This window comes from Acanthopagrus latus, chromosome 6 (genome assembly GCF_904848185.1).
Source record: "Acanthopagrus latus isolate v.2019 chromosome 6, fAcaLat1.1, whole genome shotgun sequence".
NCBI classification, from domain to species: domain Eukaryota; kingdom Metazoa; phylum Chordata; class Actinopteri; order Spariformes; family Sparidae; genus Acanthopagrus; species Acanthopagrus latus.
In genome coordinates, this window is record NC_051044.1 from 30,934,731 (window position 1) to 30,953,100 (window position 18,370).

General features: G+C 41.9%; 1 protein-coding gene across 5 annotated transcripts in view; it reads right to left on the reverse strand.

Moving 5' to 3' along the window:
• Positions 1-2,027: 2,027 nt before the first annotated feature.
• setd5 (SET domain containing 5) overlaps positions 2,028-18,370 on the reverse strand; it is a 43,516-nt gene continuing 27,173 nt past the window's right edge. For 3 of the 5 annotated variants that reach the window (XM_037099908.1, XM_037099905.1, XM_037099907.1), the window contains exons 9-25: positions 18,088-18,236; positions 17,305-17,422; positions 17,075-17,184; positions 16,540-16,789; positions 16,272-16,355; positions 14,747-14,908; positions 14,276-14,653; positions 13,889-14,149; positions 13,548-13,665; positions 13,138-13,367; positions 8,785-8,841; positions 8,196-8,681; positions 7,701-7,793; positions 5,006-5,289; positions 4,754-4,875; positions 3,884-3,972; positions 2,028-3,566 (exon numbers count right to left, since the gene is read on the reverse strand). In XM_037099908.1, the coding sequence (XP_036955803.1) occupies positions 2,994-3,566; positions 3,884-3,972; positions 4,754-4,875; positions 5,006-5,289; positions 7,701-7,793; positions 8,196-8,681; positions 8,785-8,841; positions 13,138-13,367; positions 13,548-13,665; positions 13,889-14,149; positions 14,276-14,653; positions 14,747-14,908; positions 16,272-16,355; positions 16,540-16,789; positions 17,075-17,184; positions 17,305-17,422; positions 18,088-18,236 (3,564 nt within the window). In that variant the 3' untranslated portion in view covers positions 2,028-2,993. The remainder of the gene's footprint in view (positions 3,567-3,883; positions 3,973-4,753; positions 4,876-5,005; positions 5,290-7,700; positions 7,794-8,195; positions 8,682-8,784; positions 8,842-13,137; positions 13,368-13,547; positions 13,666-13,888; positions 14,150-14,275; positions 14,654-14,746; positions 14,909-16,271; positions 16,356-16,539; positions 16,790-17,074; positions 17,185-17,304; positions 17,423-18,087; positions 18,237-18,370) is intronic. The other 2 variants (XM_037099910.1, XM_037099909.1) reach the window with 1 other exon arrangement.

Genomic DNA, 18,370 nt, shown 5'->3' on the forward strand with positions numbered 1-18,370 from the left:
GGCTTTAGCAAATACTGGCACCAAATCATTAAATATTTTTCCAATTGCCCACCTAAACATTTTGAGCTCACCCCTTAGGGACAGATTACAGGCACATGCTGCTGTGTGCATGCATGAATGTGAAAAACCTTACAGCCCCCTCACACCCAGAGCATCAGGCATATACCTGAGTTTTAATACTTTTCAATTACATTAATTTCATATGTGCAAGAAGAAGTTTTAATATCCTGTTTTTGTAATTATTGAAAATGAACATGGTAGTGGAGTTATTTAAAAAGAAGTGATGCCATAAAGTTATCCTGGAACAGTACTGTTTTTTTTTCAAAATGTTATTTGCATAATTTCTTTTGTATCTAAAATACATTTTACAAATATCTCAGTTCCAAAAAAATTGAATTTTCTGGCAATTTTTTGATGTCTCAGGCTTTATGGGGTTAAACATTATAATACCTATTGAAACTTTGAAATACGCATCAATAGGTAAAATATGAATTCATATTTTAATGTTCAAATAAAGTCTAAGCATAATACAAATTCCATTAGCATGTAGCTGAAAACCCAATTTGGAGAAAGCTGGGGCTCCTCATGGGTATGTGTTGCACAGATCTCTGAGGAACATGGCAGCTGATGTCATTAACTGCAGGGGACGAGGGTCAGGGTGGCTGGTTTGGGGCGAAAGAGGTTAGAACCCGCAGACTGTCGCTTGGGGCTATATTTGTTAATAGAGTTTAAAGGTTGAATTATGTACTGTGGTCAACAGTCAGTATGTAAAGCTATCATGCTCTTTAACATGCTTTGCCTCTGCTAATGTTATGTTGGAAATTGTACTGCTTATTCCACCACTAATATTGCATCTTTGTTGTTGTATTATGCTTAAGTAGTGGTTTGCATATAAGTTAGGGATATTACATGTGAACCTTAAGGTCTTATGCTCATACAGCAGCTTATTTACATATACATATATATACACATACATACATACATACATACATACACACACACATATACACATATGTAAATATACATACGTATATACACATGGACATATATATACACACATACACTACCAGTGAAAAGTTTGGACACACCTCATTTAATGGTTCTTCTTTATTTTCATGACTGTTTACATTGTAGATTCTCACTGAAGGCATCATATGAGATCAACACATATGGAATCACGTAGTAAACAAAAAAGTATGAAATAACTCTAAATATGTTTCAAATTTTAGATTCCTCAAAGTAGCCACCCTTTGCTTTGTTGACGGTGCTGCAAACCCTGGGCCTTCTCTCAATGAGCTTCATGATGTAGTCACCTGAAATTGTTTTCACTTCACAGGTGTTCCTTATCAGGGTTAATTTGTGGAATTTCTTGCCTTCTTAATGGGGTTGGGACCATCAGTTGTGTTGTGCAGAAGTCAGGTTGGTACATAGCTGACAGCCCTATTTGACAACTGTTAGAATTCATATTATGGCAAGAACCAATCAGCTAAGTTAAGAGAAATGACAGTCCATCATTACTTTAAGAAATGAAGGTGTCGGTCCAGAAAATTGCAAAAACTTTGAATGTGTCGATGGAGTGCTGCACCAGATGACCTGGCCTCCAGTCACCTGACCTAAACCCAATCGAGATGGTTTGGGATGAGGTGGACCGTAGAGTGAAGGCAAAAGGGCCAACAAGTGCTCAGCATCTCTGGAACTCCTTCAAGACTGTTGGAAAACCATTTCAGGTGACGACCTCATGAAGCTCATTGAGAGAATGCTAAGAGTGTGCAAAGCAGCAATCATAGCCAAGGGTAAGTTATTTCACACTTTTTGGTTACTACATAATTCCATATGTGTTCATTCATTGTTTTGATGCCTTCAGTGAGAATTTACAATGTAAATCGTCATGAAAATAAAGAAAAACCATAGTTTCGAAATGCAGTTGGATTATTCATTTCCTATTTTTTTCTCACCTCACCACTACAATGTATGAATTTGGAGAAAGAAAATGGAATTGATATAATGACAAGATAAAGGCAGCCATATATGGGGAACATAACTGGATTTCAAATTTATTGGAAAAAACAAGAATGCAGCACCATGAATCATAAGACCTGTATGTCTCAAGTACAATATCAGACGTCTACAGTGAAGTAGTCCTAATGTAAAATCAAAACAGTCCAGTGGGGATGAGAGAACAGAAAAGAACCCAAAACAAAAGTACACTGAAACAGACGCAGAACGTCGAGAAGGGCTGTTTTTATGTTGAGTGAGTGAACACAGAAAGCTGGTTTATCATATGGAATGATCCTATATAGGGAGAACCCCTCTTCCCCACCTCCACAATGCATCTTTAGAACGGATGATTAACATGTCGCCCCTGCTCGCATCACTTCACTTCCCCTTTCCAAATCACATCACTTATTTACTGCAGCACAGACTCGGCCACTCGCCAAATCAAAAAAGTAACATTGACAAAAGAAAAATTAATTGGAAAAAATAAAACAACTCTTGCTTTCAGTTACATATGCATTTAAGCATGTATCCCACCTGGGTACCATGACGACAGGTACGGCTTTTAATAACTTTGTACAGACATTTGTGTGGAAATTTAAACTTTCCGACATTAAAGAGCCTGTTTGCACAGTCCGGCACATGAGGAAACACTGGTGACAATTTCAAGTTACATGTGATTTCTTGTTTTTTTTCTGAATGTGTCATCCAAATCTTTTCCCACTAATTATGATGTCCAAAGTCAATGATTAGCTTTGTGCAGATTGTGGTGATCATTTTTTCCTTTCTGAAAACAAAGACAGAAAATAAGAAAAGGAGATTTCTGTAAAGAAGTCTTTGCTCCTCTCAGGTCTGTACATTTCCCCTCCCCAAACTCCCTGAGCCTCATTTCACCACAGCTTTAGGGGTTGAGGAGGTACACAGCTTCATACACACTCACGCAAACATACTCACTCTCTCTCACACTCACACTCACACACACACACTTGAGCAAGGTCCTAAAAGCTTCCTGACTGTGTCCTTACTCCGGGTCCCTGCAGGGGGGAGTGCTGGAACTGACTGATGCTTGTCCCTCGCTGCGGGTAGTGCGTCGGTCCAGAGGCCGACAGCAGCCTAGAGCCGGCCTGCAGTGCTGTCTGGCCTGGGCTGCCTGACTTCAGGCTGCGAGATGCCTGCTGTTGACTCCCTCTGGAGGCCTGGGGGCCCGAGTCTATTTTAGTCTGCCCTTGGACCCTGGGTCCTGGGGTGGGAGACCCAACCAGGCCACTGCTATTCAAAGGGCTCGCTCTGAAGTGGCTGGAACCGTAGCACTGGCCTCCGTCCACGTTACTGCTGCCACTCTGCTGGTGTAGAGAGCCCGTTGGCAGCCTGGAGTCTGAGGAGGTGGTGGGGGTGGGGATATGACTGGGATGGGTCGATGGAGGGTGGTCCTGGGACAGACCTGTATGAGAGGAGCTAAGGCGTTGGTAGAAGCTCTGGCCTGATGAAGGACTGTAGGAACCCCGGAATGGAGAGTTGGAGGTTTGCTTGAGGAACGATGGGCTTTCGGTCTGCCGGTGGCTTTCTGATGACTGAAAACACACATAAGCGACACACTTGTGACAATGACATATTTCTAAGGCTGCATTTCATGTCATTGAGATAAGAAACAATTGGACAAATCAAAATAACATCCGTTACTAGCTATGAGTTTCATTTAAAATGACTGAGAAAAACGCAGAATACCAACTCATAATTAGCATTTAAATGTTTCAGTGAATAGCAACACAGAAAGAGACTCTAAAGACAACAAATGTTCATCAAGCAGCTTTTCTACTAATATTATTCTCAGTCTAGCTACTGGCATTTAGGGAAAAAATGATTAACAGTAAATGGTTTCTTCAGGTACCTGGTGTGAGTAAACAGAGGGACTGTATCTGTGTGGACTCTTCATGGGAGAAGCCATGGACACTGTCTGCATCTCATATCGATCTGCATCTGCAAACACAGAAAGGAGGATCAACTCCAGCGCTGATGAAAAGATATGTCGTCATCTGGGAAGTTAAAGTACAACATACAGTTGGATCCAAAAGTCAGAGACCACCAGTCAAAATACTTATGTTTTGCATCGGTTGAATGTAATACTATTTCTTTCCATTACAAATGCTAATTCTCAGTTTCACAGTTTGATCAAAAAGCTAGATTTCTGAAAAATGTTCATGTGTTTCTTAGTATTGTCCCACTTTGGCTTAAACAACAACATGCACTCTAGCTAGTATGGATTCCATTAAGTTTGTATAAAAACCTAATGATAGAAGGATTGTGAACCCAAACAGACCTCAAAGCTTTGGCACAACTACTTAATGACCAAAGAAGAACATGGAATCCTGACTGTCATGGACTTTCTTCCACAGTCCTCAACTTCAACCACATTCAACATTTATGGGGGGCACCCGGAAACTGAGAAAGCCAAGCACTGTGTGACATCAAAAGAAGCTTTCTGGATCAATGTCAGAGCATGCTCAGGTAACATGAGTCAGCAGCTCAGTGCATGGTGTCATTAAAGCAAAAGGGGGACAAACCAAATATTAAAATTAACTGATATTAAGATTTTGAAACAAGTTATCACATTTTAACCCTACTGTATATTTCTGTACATTTACTTATATTTCTAGTTTTAGTTTATTTAGATAAGACGTTTATTCTTGTTTTTTCGTAGTTGTGGCTTTGTCAATCTAATTTCTTTGCAGGGATCCCTGGAGTTCTCAGGTCTTCATACCAGATTCCTTGTCTGTAGAACCATCACTCCTCTTATAATTCCGCTCCATTTTGATGCTCCTTCGCACTCGCTCCAGAACCCCCTGACCTTCCCTTAGACGTTCAACAGTAGTGGGGACCATCCTTGGAGAAATCCAAAACCACAGTTATCTGTCAGTCCACTTTACTAATACTAAGGTATCACTCGTGCCTTTAAAGCACAAGAACCGAAGGTGATTTGACACGCACTGAAAGGTGTCTTAAAGATTCTCACCACTGGTTGTTGCTGTCCTGGCGTCTAGGCTGCCCTGAGGGGCCCTGTTGTTCTGGAGGACTGACCTCTTCTATTTGTGGGATGGATTTGTGTGCTGAGGAAGAGAAGGAGCTGTGTGGGGAGGCTGGAGGATGCATCTGCTGATGAGAATGGTGATGATGAGTGTCCTGGATGTAATGGGAGCCAGGCCGAGTAGGGGTGCCGCCGAGAGACGAACTGCTCCCGACTGGCTCAGGGTCCCGACTGCCACCTTGCTTCCTCTTACGGTACTCCAGCAAAGACACCTGAAGCAACAGAGCAGGGGCAGGAAGGTTAGATACCTGTGTGTTGAGGGACTGGCACACATTCTGATGTGCAGGTGTAACATTACTTCATATCATTCAAACTGATGCTAGGCCGCTGACTGAATCACATCATTCACCAAAACTGAGTGATGGGCAGACCGCATGCACCACACCAGAGAAGACTCACCTGGAACCAACTATTCAATGTGACAAGAACAAAAACACACCTTCATCACCACGGACATTGCCTAAAACATGAAAATTACACTGTATGCATCTTTGGTTTGTTCCATTCCATTATCATACTTATAGTCATGAGAAAGGCTCAAATACAGCATACTGCAGATCACTGTGTCTCTCAATGCACCATTAGTAACATACAGCATCTAAAGCTTTGATGACAGAGCAGGCAACTTTAAATGCACGACACAATGATGCAACCACTCTGAAATAACTACACGAACACTCATATCAGCGTCCACAGCACACGCATATACACTAGGGCTGTCAATTTTTTAAAAAAATTTTTCAAACAAATATGAAATGACAGGCAACACCCCCGACAACACCCTAGGACATTAGGCTCCAGTTCCATCACGAGATCCCGCATCCCCTCTCCCGAAACGATACCAATGGGCCGCATATCCTCACATATAAATCTTGCCATCTTGTCGGTGATGGCATTTTTACGAGCTGCTGGCAAGGGGCCTCCTAAAGCTAAGTGTGCTGAGTAGTAGGCAGTCAGACGAGGTTGTAAGCTAGCAGGTGAGTCTGCAGATTTGTTGCCATTGTAGAGTAAGACAGCTGCTTTGTACAAAGTCGACAAACAGCTTTGTTAGTTACTTTTCCATCTACGATGTAGAGCAGTAAATACTTCCATACACTTCATCTCAGATGCTTTGGTGTCGTGATTGTCCGCTCAGGACGGCTTTGCTCGCTAGTGTCCTTTTATTTTCGTAGCAAACAAGGGTTAATAGGGCGTGCGATAGGTCACGCTGATTTAGAGCGCCCTCTGCTGGATCACAAGGCAAATGACTTCATACGGTCTGTTGCGCTTATATACTATACATTTTGATTTGGAACAGGTCTTTACATTCAAATGAGAACTTTTCCCCCCACTTTCGAACGAATATTCGAATTTCAAATAAAAAGTGACAGCCCTAATACACACACAAACATAACATGTACACACACTGCCACTATTGACGATGACAATGAGAGCACGCATACTAGCTTGATGTCATCATGACACAAAAAAGGCTTGTGGGAACAGAGGGAGTTGTTTGAATTAGGCAGGGAGAGGATGATGACCACAGTCACATGATGACATGGATGGCTCTTGCCTTAATCTTTCAAATTATATTTAATGTAATGTACCAAGCAATATAATATCAATCACACATTACTACATGAGTCCTGTTAGACTTTGGGAGTCCATTGTACATGCCTCATTAACATTCTTATATATATATATATATATATAGATATAGATATAGATATAGATATAGATATATATATATATATATATATATATATATATATATATATATATATATATATATATATATATATATATATATATAGATATAGATATATATATAGATATAGATATAGAGAGAGAGAGAGAGAGAGAGAGAGAGAGAGAGAGAGAGAGAGAGAGAGAGGACACATACAGTATTTGTCAGTTGTAAAAACCCTCTATGCCACCATACATATTTGCTGTGGTAAAGATATGTTTAAAGGAAAACTGCTGTTAATTACAAGATTTATGTTTTTGTTTTTTTATAGCAGTGGCTGAGCTTGCATGTTTTCCTCAAGGCAGTACTTTTCACAAAATCACATTATTATGACATGGTGGGTTTTTTGGTAGTGGGTGTGCAACGTTACATAACGTCTGATACATTGCTGTAGAAACCTGGGATTTGTATTTATGACAATTATGTTGCACTCAGAAGCATTGGCTGATTTGATTTGACAAGCTACATAGCTACATATTAGCTCTGTTGAACATTACTTTTACTGAGTCAAGACTGATGAATTTTGTAACAAGGAAAACTCTCAGACACATACATTTGTAGTATCCCCAATTCCCATGGATGAGATGGAGCAAAGACACGTGGGGCTTCATTCTCAACAGTATCATGAGAATTCATGAACCATCGGCCTCTTATGTTGAAGGCAATGGATAAACCTTTACACACTTAAATGAATTTGACTGAAATGGCACAATAACACACCTGCTCAAAACTATAGAGTCATAACTCAAAGTTGGTTTGGAGAGGGGGTGGGGGGACGGGGGGGATGGTGGGGGGCGCGGCTGTTGGAGCATGGAGTGAGTGTTTAATGCAGATGCAAAGAAACAATATTTACATGCACACTTCTAAAGATGTAGTTGTAGGGAGAATATTCACCATATTTTGTACTGGCTTGTATTCACTTCTTACAGCTATAGCCTGGTAATCTGGCTTCCCTGTCAGCAGACTAATGGTATGCTGGTTGGCCCTCTGCCTTGGAAGAAAAGTGGAAGAGAGACTTGGCAAAGAGTGTCAAGGAGCAGCGAGGGTGAGGAAGGGAACTTGGGGGGGGGGGGGGGGGGTAAAAGCTACAGAGTGAAATCATTTCAGATATACACATAAAATAAATGGTTCAATATGTTTTAAAAATGCCTGGTGCTTTTGGATTTGACGACCTGACACAAAGGAACAATTGGAATATTTAAAACAAAGTCAACGGGCAACAGAGCAAGGGGAAAGGCACATCATGAACAGTGGTTTTCCAGTTTGCACATATCACACTCAAAGAAATTTGTGCTGGAAAGAGCAGATGAAACTGCTGCCGATTTATATGAAAACTTGCTGATACAAAACAGTTTTCACATTCAACTCATTAAGATGTGGAGAACTTGCCTTCTTTTTTTGCGGTGGGTTGCTTGTGTGAGGAGGTGTGCCACTATCTGGGTAGCCTCCCCCATAATAAGGCTCGCCGTAGGGTGACATGGAACCAGTGCCCACATCTCCCAGTATCCCCTGACCACTTATGGAACTGTGGAAGGACTCTGCTGGGGAGAAACCGCCTTCTGACTGGGAGAGGCGGCGGTCAGTGGCCACAGGGTTCCCAAGGTTTGCGTTGAGGGGGGAGCAGGTATATATGAGGTTGAACTCTGTCCTGAAGGCCTGCTCCCTGTTTTGGGGCGTTAGGTCTGAGGAAGGACATAACACTGGGTTAAGGGAACAAGTCCCTACAGATGACAGGCCATGGGAATCATGGCCTGAAGGGCCTCCAGGGAGGGAAAAGTCTTCTGATGTCATAGCCACAGGGCTCTCCAAGCTGGAGGGCAGTGACAGGTCTGGGAACTGAGGCCGAGGGATGTCAAAGTCTGTCTGAAGACATGGCTGGATGTGGAGAAAGAACAGAGATGAAATTGACACAGGAAGAGCTAAAAGGCAGTAGTTTGTCTCTTTGCATTACAAAAGTGGCAGAGAGATGGGAACCTACCTCAGGAGAGATGGACTCAGGCCGGTGAACAGGAGATGCCTCGGGGGATGATATGTTCTAAAGAAAAAAATGCAAAGGCTATTAGAAACAAATACTAGCAAATTAAGTTTCGGTGGTGTGTTTGTGTCGAAGTTTAGTAGTACTTCTCACAGTATTTAATTCAAAGACTATGTCAGGCATCAAAAAGTTCATTTGAATACCAACAGTTGTTTATTCTCATTGATTAACAATGCTCTTCATATGTAATGGTGTATAATTCCAAACACTAAATATACTCAAGGGGAGGTTTAAATTAACTGACTTTGATCTCTTTTTGTTATTAATATTTTAATTTGAAGAAAGATAAGTTATACATGTTTGTATACATGCCATTAATTAAGAAAGAAAAATTCACATCATTACAACAGTATTCCTACACCAGTTCTGAACTGGTAGGGAACTTAAGAGTCCACAAAATAAGAAATGGTAATGATAACTAGAAAAATAAAAACAGAATAAATAAAATAGGTAAATATACAGCAGTAAATAAAATAGACAACAACAGCTGTGAAATTAATACATTTGTCTGCTCCAAATATACCTTTCCTCATTCATAACATTTCCTGCAAACAATATCTTGTAGTGGGTTATAATAACTGCCATGGCAAAATCAACAGCACAAATGGTAATGACATGGTAATTATAGATTAAGTAAGATAGTTTGCTGCATACATGTATAACTCTCTAGTTACTGACACAAAGAAAGAAAACTGAACCAGATGAGTACAGTCAAAAACTAGGGGGGTTTATCACATCACCCAGTATCTTGCCTTAAAGTTGTTATAAAGTTTATCCAGGTTTTCCAGTAACTCTCACACTTATCTTGTTCACGGCTGAGAATGAATGTTGGCTTCACCATTATAAAAATATCCTGAACCACTTTGATCCAGTCCTCAACTGTAGGAGAATATTATACCAACCATTTCCTTGTGATTGCTTTCTTACTCACTAGTATATAGGCTATTATACATATATTTATTTTCCGGCCCCTTCACAGTGTCTGGTCTTAATCCCAGACATAAAGTCACAGACTCTGATGGAATGATTTCTCCATGGTCAATTTAATTTCATTCCAATATTTTGAAATGACCCGTCAGTCTCAAAACACATGAAAATATGTTGCCTTATTCTTGCCACAGGATCTCCAACAAGATGTACTTGCTCCCAGAGAAATCCTTTGAGCTAGAACTCTAAAAAACCTAACTATACTCTTCCACCCAAATTCTCTCCAGGACAGAGCAGATGTACTTTTCCACTGTTGTGAAATTATTTTTTCCCACATTTCCATCTGCATCACAATGTTACTCTCCTCCAATTTCTCCTTTATATATCAGTATCATTCCCTTCTGCCTCTTGTAACACCTTCCACGTCCAGGGTCTGACCTGTAGCCAAGTAGAAATATCTTCACTATACCCAAATTAGTTTGTTGCAATTCTTCCTTTCTCATAATTTTCTCTAGGTAATGTTTAAGTTGCAAAAATCAATAAAAATCCTGACTGGTTAAACTAAATCGATTTTTAAGACCCTGGAATTGTCGAAGTGTGCCCCCTTCATAGAGGTCACAGTGTTTTATTAACACAGCCCACTGTTTAAATCTTGCTTCCATCCTGTTTGGTAAGAAATCTGAGTCATATCCTATCCATCTTATGAGCCAGTATGGTTCTTTGGCCTTGTTTTCATTGACTACCCTGTGCCAAATCTTAATTGACATTTTTATCAGTGGGTTTATGTCTTTTAGACAGGCAACCAACCCCCTGTCCGCAATGACTGCCTGTAACGAAATATCACTAGATATCTGACATTCTATGTCTTTCCACCTCGCTATATAAGAAGGGTTGCAGATGTTAACTCAAATTTTTATCTGCACCACTTGGTAGTAATTTTTCAAATTCAGGAGACAGAGGCCTCCTTTGTCTTTTGCTAGTTGTGGGCAATTTTGTGTTCTTCTTGGGACACCATGATCCCCTTTATCTTCTCATTCTGTCTTATCCACTGACTAAAGGGCTCTATGAAGATGGCGAATAAGAGCGGGGACACGGGGCAACCTTGTCGACATCCCCTTTCCAATTCAAAAATATTTGATAATTCTCCATTGATCCAAATTTTAGCTGTTGGTTTATAGTATGAGGCTTGTTTTGCCCTAACAAAATCATCGTGGAACTGGAATCTATTATCTTGTAGAAGAAAGACCAATCAACAGAGTCTAATGCCTTCTCTGCATCTAACCCTAACAGGACAGCCTCTGAATTATCTTTGTTTATATGGTTAATTACATGTAATGTCCTCCTAACGTTATCCTATGTTTGCCTCTGTTTGATGAAACCTGTTTGATCCAACTGTGTAGTATCTGGAAGTATTATTTCTAAGTGTTTTGCTAGAATTGATGTGAAGAGCTTGGGGCGTTTTCACACCTGCCTTGTTTAGTTCAGCAGAATCGAATCCTGGAGCGTTTACCCCCTTGATGCAGTTCGTTTGGGAAGGTGTCAACACATCAATCACACTCGGGTGTGGACCAAAACAACTGGGCCAAAACCTTGTTGAAGAGGTGGTCTTGGTCCGGTTCCAAACAAACTCTGGTACGGTTTGTTTGTGGTGAGAACATGATCCAAACCAACTGCAGGAAGTGTCAGTGCTTAACCCCAAATTTCCACTGGATACTGTCTGCTGCGCACGGCTCCGATCCGGTTTTGCGCCGCCATCTGCCATCCGGCAACACCCACCGGTTATGTACTGAATCTGCCACAGCGCAGTAAAGTAGACGGCTGGCGTCGCAAGGCCGAGGAGTTCCCGCGATAATCACATGATCACTCGCAACTGCAATAATAGCTATGTGTCATAAAAACAACAGCAGGAAGTGTTCCCAACCGAAGGATCAGCAGAAGAGCTTGTGTTTGTCTTTTTTTTGAGATTCGTGTGTTGGTGTCAACATTGAGTGTTTTATTTTGAAAAGTAACCGGATGTCATATTGTTGTTTCAGTGCTTGACTTCCTGTTTGCTCGGTGCCAAATTCAGCTTAACTGCTGTATTGTTTTCTAAATTCGGACCAATTAGACAGCAGTTTCCTCGCACATCACACATTTTGGTCCACTCGTAAATGCTGCTGTGTGAACACAAACCAAACTGGAGGCAATATACAACATTCAGTGCGCTTACATGCACATCTTAGTCAGATTACAGCCATAGTTCCACTATGCCACTCAATCAGACAACTGCAATTATCCCAGTATACATGCTGGTGAGAAAATCGGATTACTGGGCCGGAGCATGTCAGACCCCGGTACGCTAGGTGGCGCTGTACCCATTTCAACTAGTGGTAACAGAAACACCTCCGGCTGACCTCTTTACTTCACCAGCTGCCTCAGCATTTAAGGAGGATGGCGTACGAAGAGCGAGACGAAGCTCCATCTTTGTACACTTCGTATATGGTGTACATGATAATTGCACAAACTAGATGCACAATGATGCTCTTTCTTGAGGTGATTTCGGAGGAAAGACGACACCACTGCTGTCCATCTACTTCCGGCTTGCGGCCCCGAGGAAAAAATATCGTGCCTGTGCAGAACACAAAATCCGATCCGATCCACTGGAGCATATACATGCGTAATTATTCTAGTAATGCGATTATCAATCGCATGAAAAATCCGATCTGGTCCGATTTTAGTCAGACTAAGGTGTATACATGCATACATGCATGCAAGATCCAATCATAGACTAACCCAGTAATTCAGTTTTCTTGAGTGTCATGTGAACGCACTGATTCGGGACCAGAGCAAACGAACTATAAGTGTGAAAACGCCCTTATAATCCTGGTTCAACAAACTAACTGGGCAGTAATTAGAGCAGTCTGTCCCATCTTTCCCTTTTGGTATCACAGTTATAAATCGCTTCCCTCCAAGATGGAGGAATTTCTCCTTTCTTAAGGACCCATTTAAATGCTCTGAGCAACAATGGGGATTAATAGTCACTACAAGTCTGATACCATTCTGCTCTAAACCCCTCAGAGCCTGGAGGCTGTCCCCCTTACAGGCCATCTGGGCATATAGGTTTTTGTAATATTTTTCAAAACAACTGAGAGTGTCTTGGAACTAATGTTTAATTTGTTTGGTGACTGAGACTTTGATCTCTTAAATACACATTTACTTTATGCAGAAATAAACACAAACTATACATCAATGTCTGGCTCTTGGGTAGCAAAGAGCTTGCAGTGACAACTCAGCCACTTGATTACAACACGATTTCCATTAAGGACAAGATTCATAAAACAATTACTCCCTAATACTTATGTAAGCAAGTTGTGCAAAGTAAGCCCATACTTCAAATTGCAGTGGCGTGTTGCAGCGGCTGGCGGGCAGTGAGGGCATGGGTGAGTAGGCCAGACCATTGGGCAGCAGGGAACCACAATGGGTGTGGAGCAGCGGATGGAGGGAGTCCTCTGGGAGCGGTGGTGTGATGGGTGACAGCGGGCGAAGCAGGTGGTCCGAGGGTGCTGGGGTCACCTCTGGCATATACTTGGAGCGACGCTTCTTAAACGGTGCATTGAGTTCTGTGATTTTGAAACACACAATGTGGAAAAAAATATGGAAAAATGTACGGAAACACATGACAAGATACAAGGGTTACAACAGTCGAGTATTTTATACTATACATCAGAGGAAGCAGTTAAGATTAATCTTCTTAAGTAAAAGTAAATCTGTCATCCAGATGGAGGTTGGACTGTACATACCGGTGGACAGAGGGTTGGGGGTGGATCTGCTACTGGTACTTTGCTGGGAGGAGGTGGACTCTGTGCCATCCTCCACACTGGCTGAACAGCTCTCATCCTCCAGCTGCTTTATCCATCTCTGCATCAGGACAGAAATGTTAGCATAAAGACAAAAACTGAAACATATGTTTACATTTTCACAACCAGATAAGACTTTAGACGAAAGGTTTGAACAGAATTTAATACATTTTATAATAGAACGTGAGTGGAAGTCTGCATAAAGGGCTGCACTGTATGATGACAAGATACTGTGTATAGGTATTTTATATTCCTAACTCCCATCATTTTACAATACTTCTCACCTTCTTGTAGCAGCCATAAGTGCCGTCCATTTGGAGTGGGCGGGGCCTGCGTCTCTCTGGGTTGAAGGGAGAGCCGAAGCGGACGTAGTGTCTGGGTGTGGTGCAGATAAGCGATGAATGGGAAAGGCCTGGTAGCATGTTGAGTGTGGTGGCCAGCACCGTGGGGTCAGTGGTTATCCGCAGCGGGCGTTCAACAGGCACCTCTTGGTGGACTTTGTCCCCTCCAGGGACCTTGTCATTCAACCACTCTGTTACCAGGTACTGAGAGCAAAGACAAACATTAACTGATCAACTCTGTGTCTGCATGGAATATAAACATCAATAAATATTAGGCAAGCTCAGTTGACAGTCAAAAAATGATATCTACAATCTCTAATGTTGACAAACCTTCTTAGTTTTAGGATAGCGCAAGTTGCCTCTGTTTATGCAGTTTAGACCCTGGCCATCTCCATCTAGGAGATGACCCCCTAGACAGCTCTCTCCATGGCCATGTTCAGGACCATATGGGCCCTGAGATCCCTCCTCATCAAGAGCGGCACCTTGATCAGCAGATGATGGTGTCGCTGCCGTTGCTGCGGCCGCAGCGGCAGCAGCTGCCTGCTGGGCAAGAGCTTGGCGCTGGCGCCGGGCACGTTGGGATGAACTTGACCGGTAGCGAGAGATCCGACTTTTGGGCCGGGGTTTGGCAGGTCGTGCAGGTTTAGGGGGGGCGACTGGGGCAGGCAGGGGGGGTAACAAGGTCTTTTCTTCAACCGATGGCCCTTCCTGTGGAGGAAGGATTGAATAGATTGAATAGATCCAACACTAACAAGGAAGATTCACAAGTGCAGATGAAACAACTTGATTTCTGTCACAGACCATGACATAGGTGGTGCGTCGTGTGCTGACCCCCACTCCAGGGTTGTGGGTTACGGAGGTGTTCCCTGCAGGGTTTCCTGACACGTCCTCAGTCTCAACACCCTCCTCCTTTACCTCTGCTCCTCCTACTCTCCTCCGCCTCTTGTCCAGGCTGTTACAAGTCTACATGAATAGGCAGACACACAGGAGAGGAATTACACATGCAGTGTACCTGAGACATTTTGTCTTTTGATTTACTGATGGTGCATGTCCAATGATTTTTAATTAGCATAGGTTACGCCCACTAAACACCATATAAGGGCAGGTGTTGTGCCATGTGCAAAAAGCAGACACTGGCACAGCAATTAGAGAGATGCCACCAAAAAGGGTTGAAAGATGAGGGAGAATGTCAGCAGCAGTGAAATTAAGGTACTGTTAAATCATATAAAACAACGTAAACATGTAACCTTCCACAGAGTCAGCAATGGTGTTACAATTGTAGGGCACATTAACCCGGCCTTCAACACTCCAATTGTGCACTCTACCATTGTTGTCAGAGCGCTCCTATCTTGTCTGGGGATTTGCCAGGGGGGTCATCAGCAATGGATTGAGGGCATAGCCTTGGTCACCTATGTAACCTTTATAAAAGCAATTTTATAAAAATATAAAAATGGAGAGTGTGTTTTAGATTTACAAATCATTTACCTATCAGCCAGCCCATGTCCACCATCTCACTGAGCCAGATGCATCCCCACGGAACTATTCTTTGGACTTTAATAGAGTGATACATCTTGAGGAACCAGAATGGATTGATCTGTATATGCATGCAATCTATTTGGCGCTAGAGCAAAAAAACATTCTTTAGCTCTACCTGCTGGTTAGCAGTGCACAGGAATGCTACTTGACCATGAATGACATTATGTTTTCAGTACTATTGAAAGAAGACAGCTCATAGAGGACTGCTAATCCTGACCCATCTCCCATCTCTCACAGGATTTGACCAGCCTGTGTTTCTCTGAAGTTTTTGCACAAATCCATAAGCAGCGCTCATAGCAATCTGAAACAACTCAGCAGCCATCCATCTGTTTCATCAATCAGATCGGTGCCATCCCTAAAAACACGCTCTCTGCATAAGGCCCTGTTTGCAAAAGAATATAGGAACAGCAGGTAAGCAATGACTCATGTGCTGCATGCACGCAATCATTCCAGGGTTTTTATAGTATTAATTAGGATCAGTTGCCCAATAGTAGTTATTGTTTTCCTAAATAATTAAACACTCCAATCATTTAAACATATAGACTGATCCAAATTTGATTATATAAGGCATTATTTTAAGTTCCAATAATCTAAAACGTATGTCTCTGTGCATTGGACAAACAAATTGTGGACTGTGTAGACAGGATTTTTTTCTCTTTTTTTGGTAATAGTGGTCACGACCACTGCTCCAATTTTCCGCTAAAGGGAAGAGCAAATAAAAGAAAATATTGTTGAATCCCAGGAATCAGTGGGTACTAATAAAATAAGAAAAATATTCAAAATGTCATACCCTTTTACAGGAGATGGCAACCCCATTTTCATCCATCTCTCCTTCGTCTCCCTCCTCTGCCTTCATATCATCCAGCAATCTCTCCTAATGGCACAAAAAGGCAGCACATAAGGACAACATCTTAGATAGCATGTGATATACAAACCGGAAGTGTCTGGCTGACATAAAAATTTTCAAAAGCTGCGAGCACAATTTTTACAGTCTTTTTAACCTCACTTAGATATATTTAAAATAATTTATCTGGCACAGGCACACACAACGCACACACCTCTGTGTCACTGGTCCCTTGCAGTTCTTTGGCCTCCTGGTGCTGGTCCAGGGTCTGGTTGCTGTCACCCACAACACAGCCCTCCAGCTCTCTCCTGCGGGCTTTTCTCCGTCGGGTCTCAGCACCAACAAGTGGGGAGGGAGGTGGCAGGGAGGGGGCACTCAGCAAGCTCTCCCTGGGGCTCAGGTTGTGCTTCTGCACTGGGCAGTTCTGGTTGCCCTTATGGCAGGCACAGTCCACTTTGTAATTACTGGTTTGTTATAAAAGAGAACATTATGATGAATGAAATGGCAAAGGGTGAAGACAAGAAACCTTGGAGCAATAAGCTTAGCATGTGTTTTAAGATAGATCAAAGGAAAAATTATATCCCCTTTAGACTTCATAATACCGTGGATACATTTATACTTACAGTATGTTACTGAAAGGAGTTGGATTATCACTACATATGCAAATGTTGTATGGATTTCACTTTCTTTCTAGTTGCTGGTTTAAAAGCATGTGGAAGAAGAGATACTCGTTGTGGGGCAGTACTGACCAGCTATTGAACTCATAGTCAAATCCAATGGTGACCTCAGCATCCTTTGCTATTTGACTGACAGCATAGATACAAAGATGGATCATGCCATCAGCAATCATATGCCGGACCTGGGAAAGGAAAGACATGACACTAAAACCAAACCAAATAAAGCAACTTAACAAAACTCAGTGCACAGAAGGGATATGTTACTGGTAATATTGAGACTTTAAAAAAGCTTGCTGGCTGACCTCAGCATTGGGTGTACAGGACCTCCTGATAAAGCGTGCGTCATTTCCAAAGGTCCTTGCATCTACACACATCTCTACATCATTGAACTTTGAGTAGAACAGCACAAATGGGTAGGGTCTTGAGGAAAGAAGATGATAACAGTGGTGTCAAAGCAGTTTAAAGGTCATAGAACATGTTGTTTAGTAGACTTAATGCAGTTAATTTGATATACAAGTAAGTAACATCAAATAATTTAAGTCCATTTGTAAAACAGAAATTTACAGGGATTAAGGAGGAAGTGGAAAGAATATTTACATTTTTGCAGACTGATGTACTCACAGTTGATATTTACAGTGATGCAATAAGATAAAATGTTTCAGAGGTGCGGATAATCACTTAAAATGTGTAAAATCTAATTTATATTGCATTTGTAATACTCTGGAAGTAGGTAACTGTGACTGTCATCTCCTAGTAACCAAGCTGTTTCATTTTGAAAGTGTCATGAGAAGAGTTTCAGTTTCCAGGTGGAAAAGGGCAGTCAGACAAAGGTGGAGTGGAGATAGTTTTGTGACCTCTAGCAGTCAAACAATTCTTGCTTCAGGATTCAAAAACTCTTGAAATGGACAACTTGTCTTTACCCCTCTTCCTTTTGTTGGAATTGTGGGAGCTGTCTGAGTGGCAAGCTAAGGCATAATTTTTTGGCAACCTACGGGGTCAAACTACATTGTAATATTTTTCATTGTCAGTGGACCTGAGTGTCTGCAGCACAGTAGTCCAAGAACACATATACCATGATCTCTTACTTTTTGAAGAAGTGCCCGTTAACTTCAAACTGTTGTTTGAGCATGACCTTTCCCCGATATTCAATGATGAGTGTGTCTGGATCCAGGTTCTTGGCTGCTCTGAGGATCTTCCTGTGCTTCTGCACCCGTGTTACCCGCCCCAACTGGAGCTATAAACAGCAAATCACATATTGTTCATTTGCAACTACAGGAAAACATTCACTGTATTGTATTCAGGCATCATGACACCATTGTCACTGCTTATTTGCCATGCAGGCAGTGCATGTCTTGAATCCTGCAACTC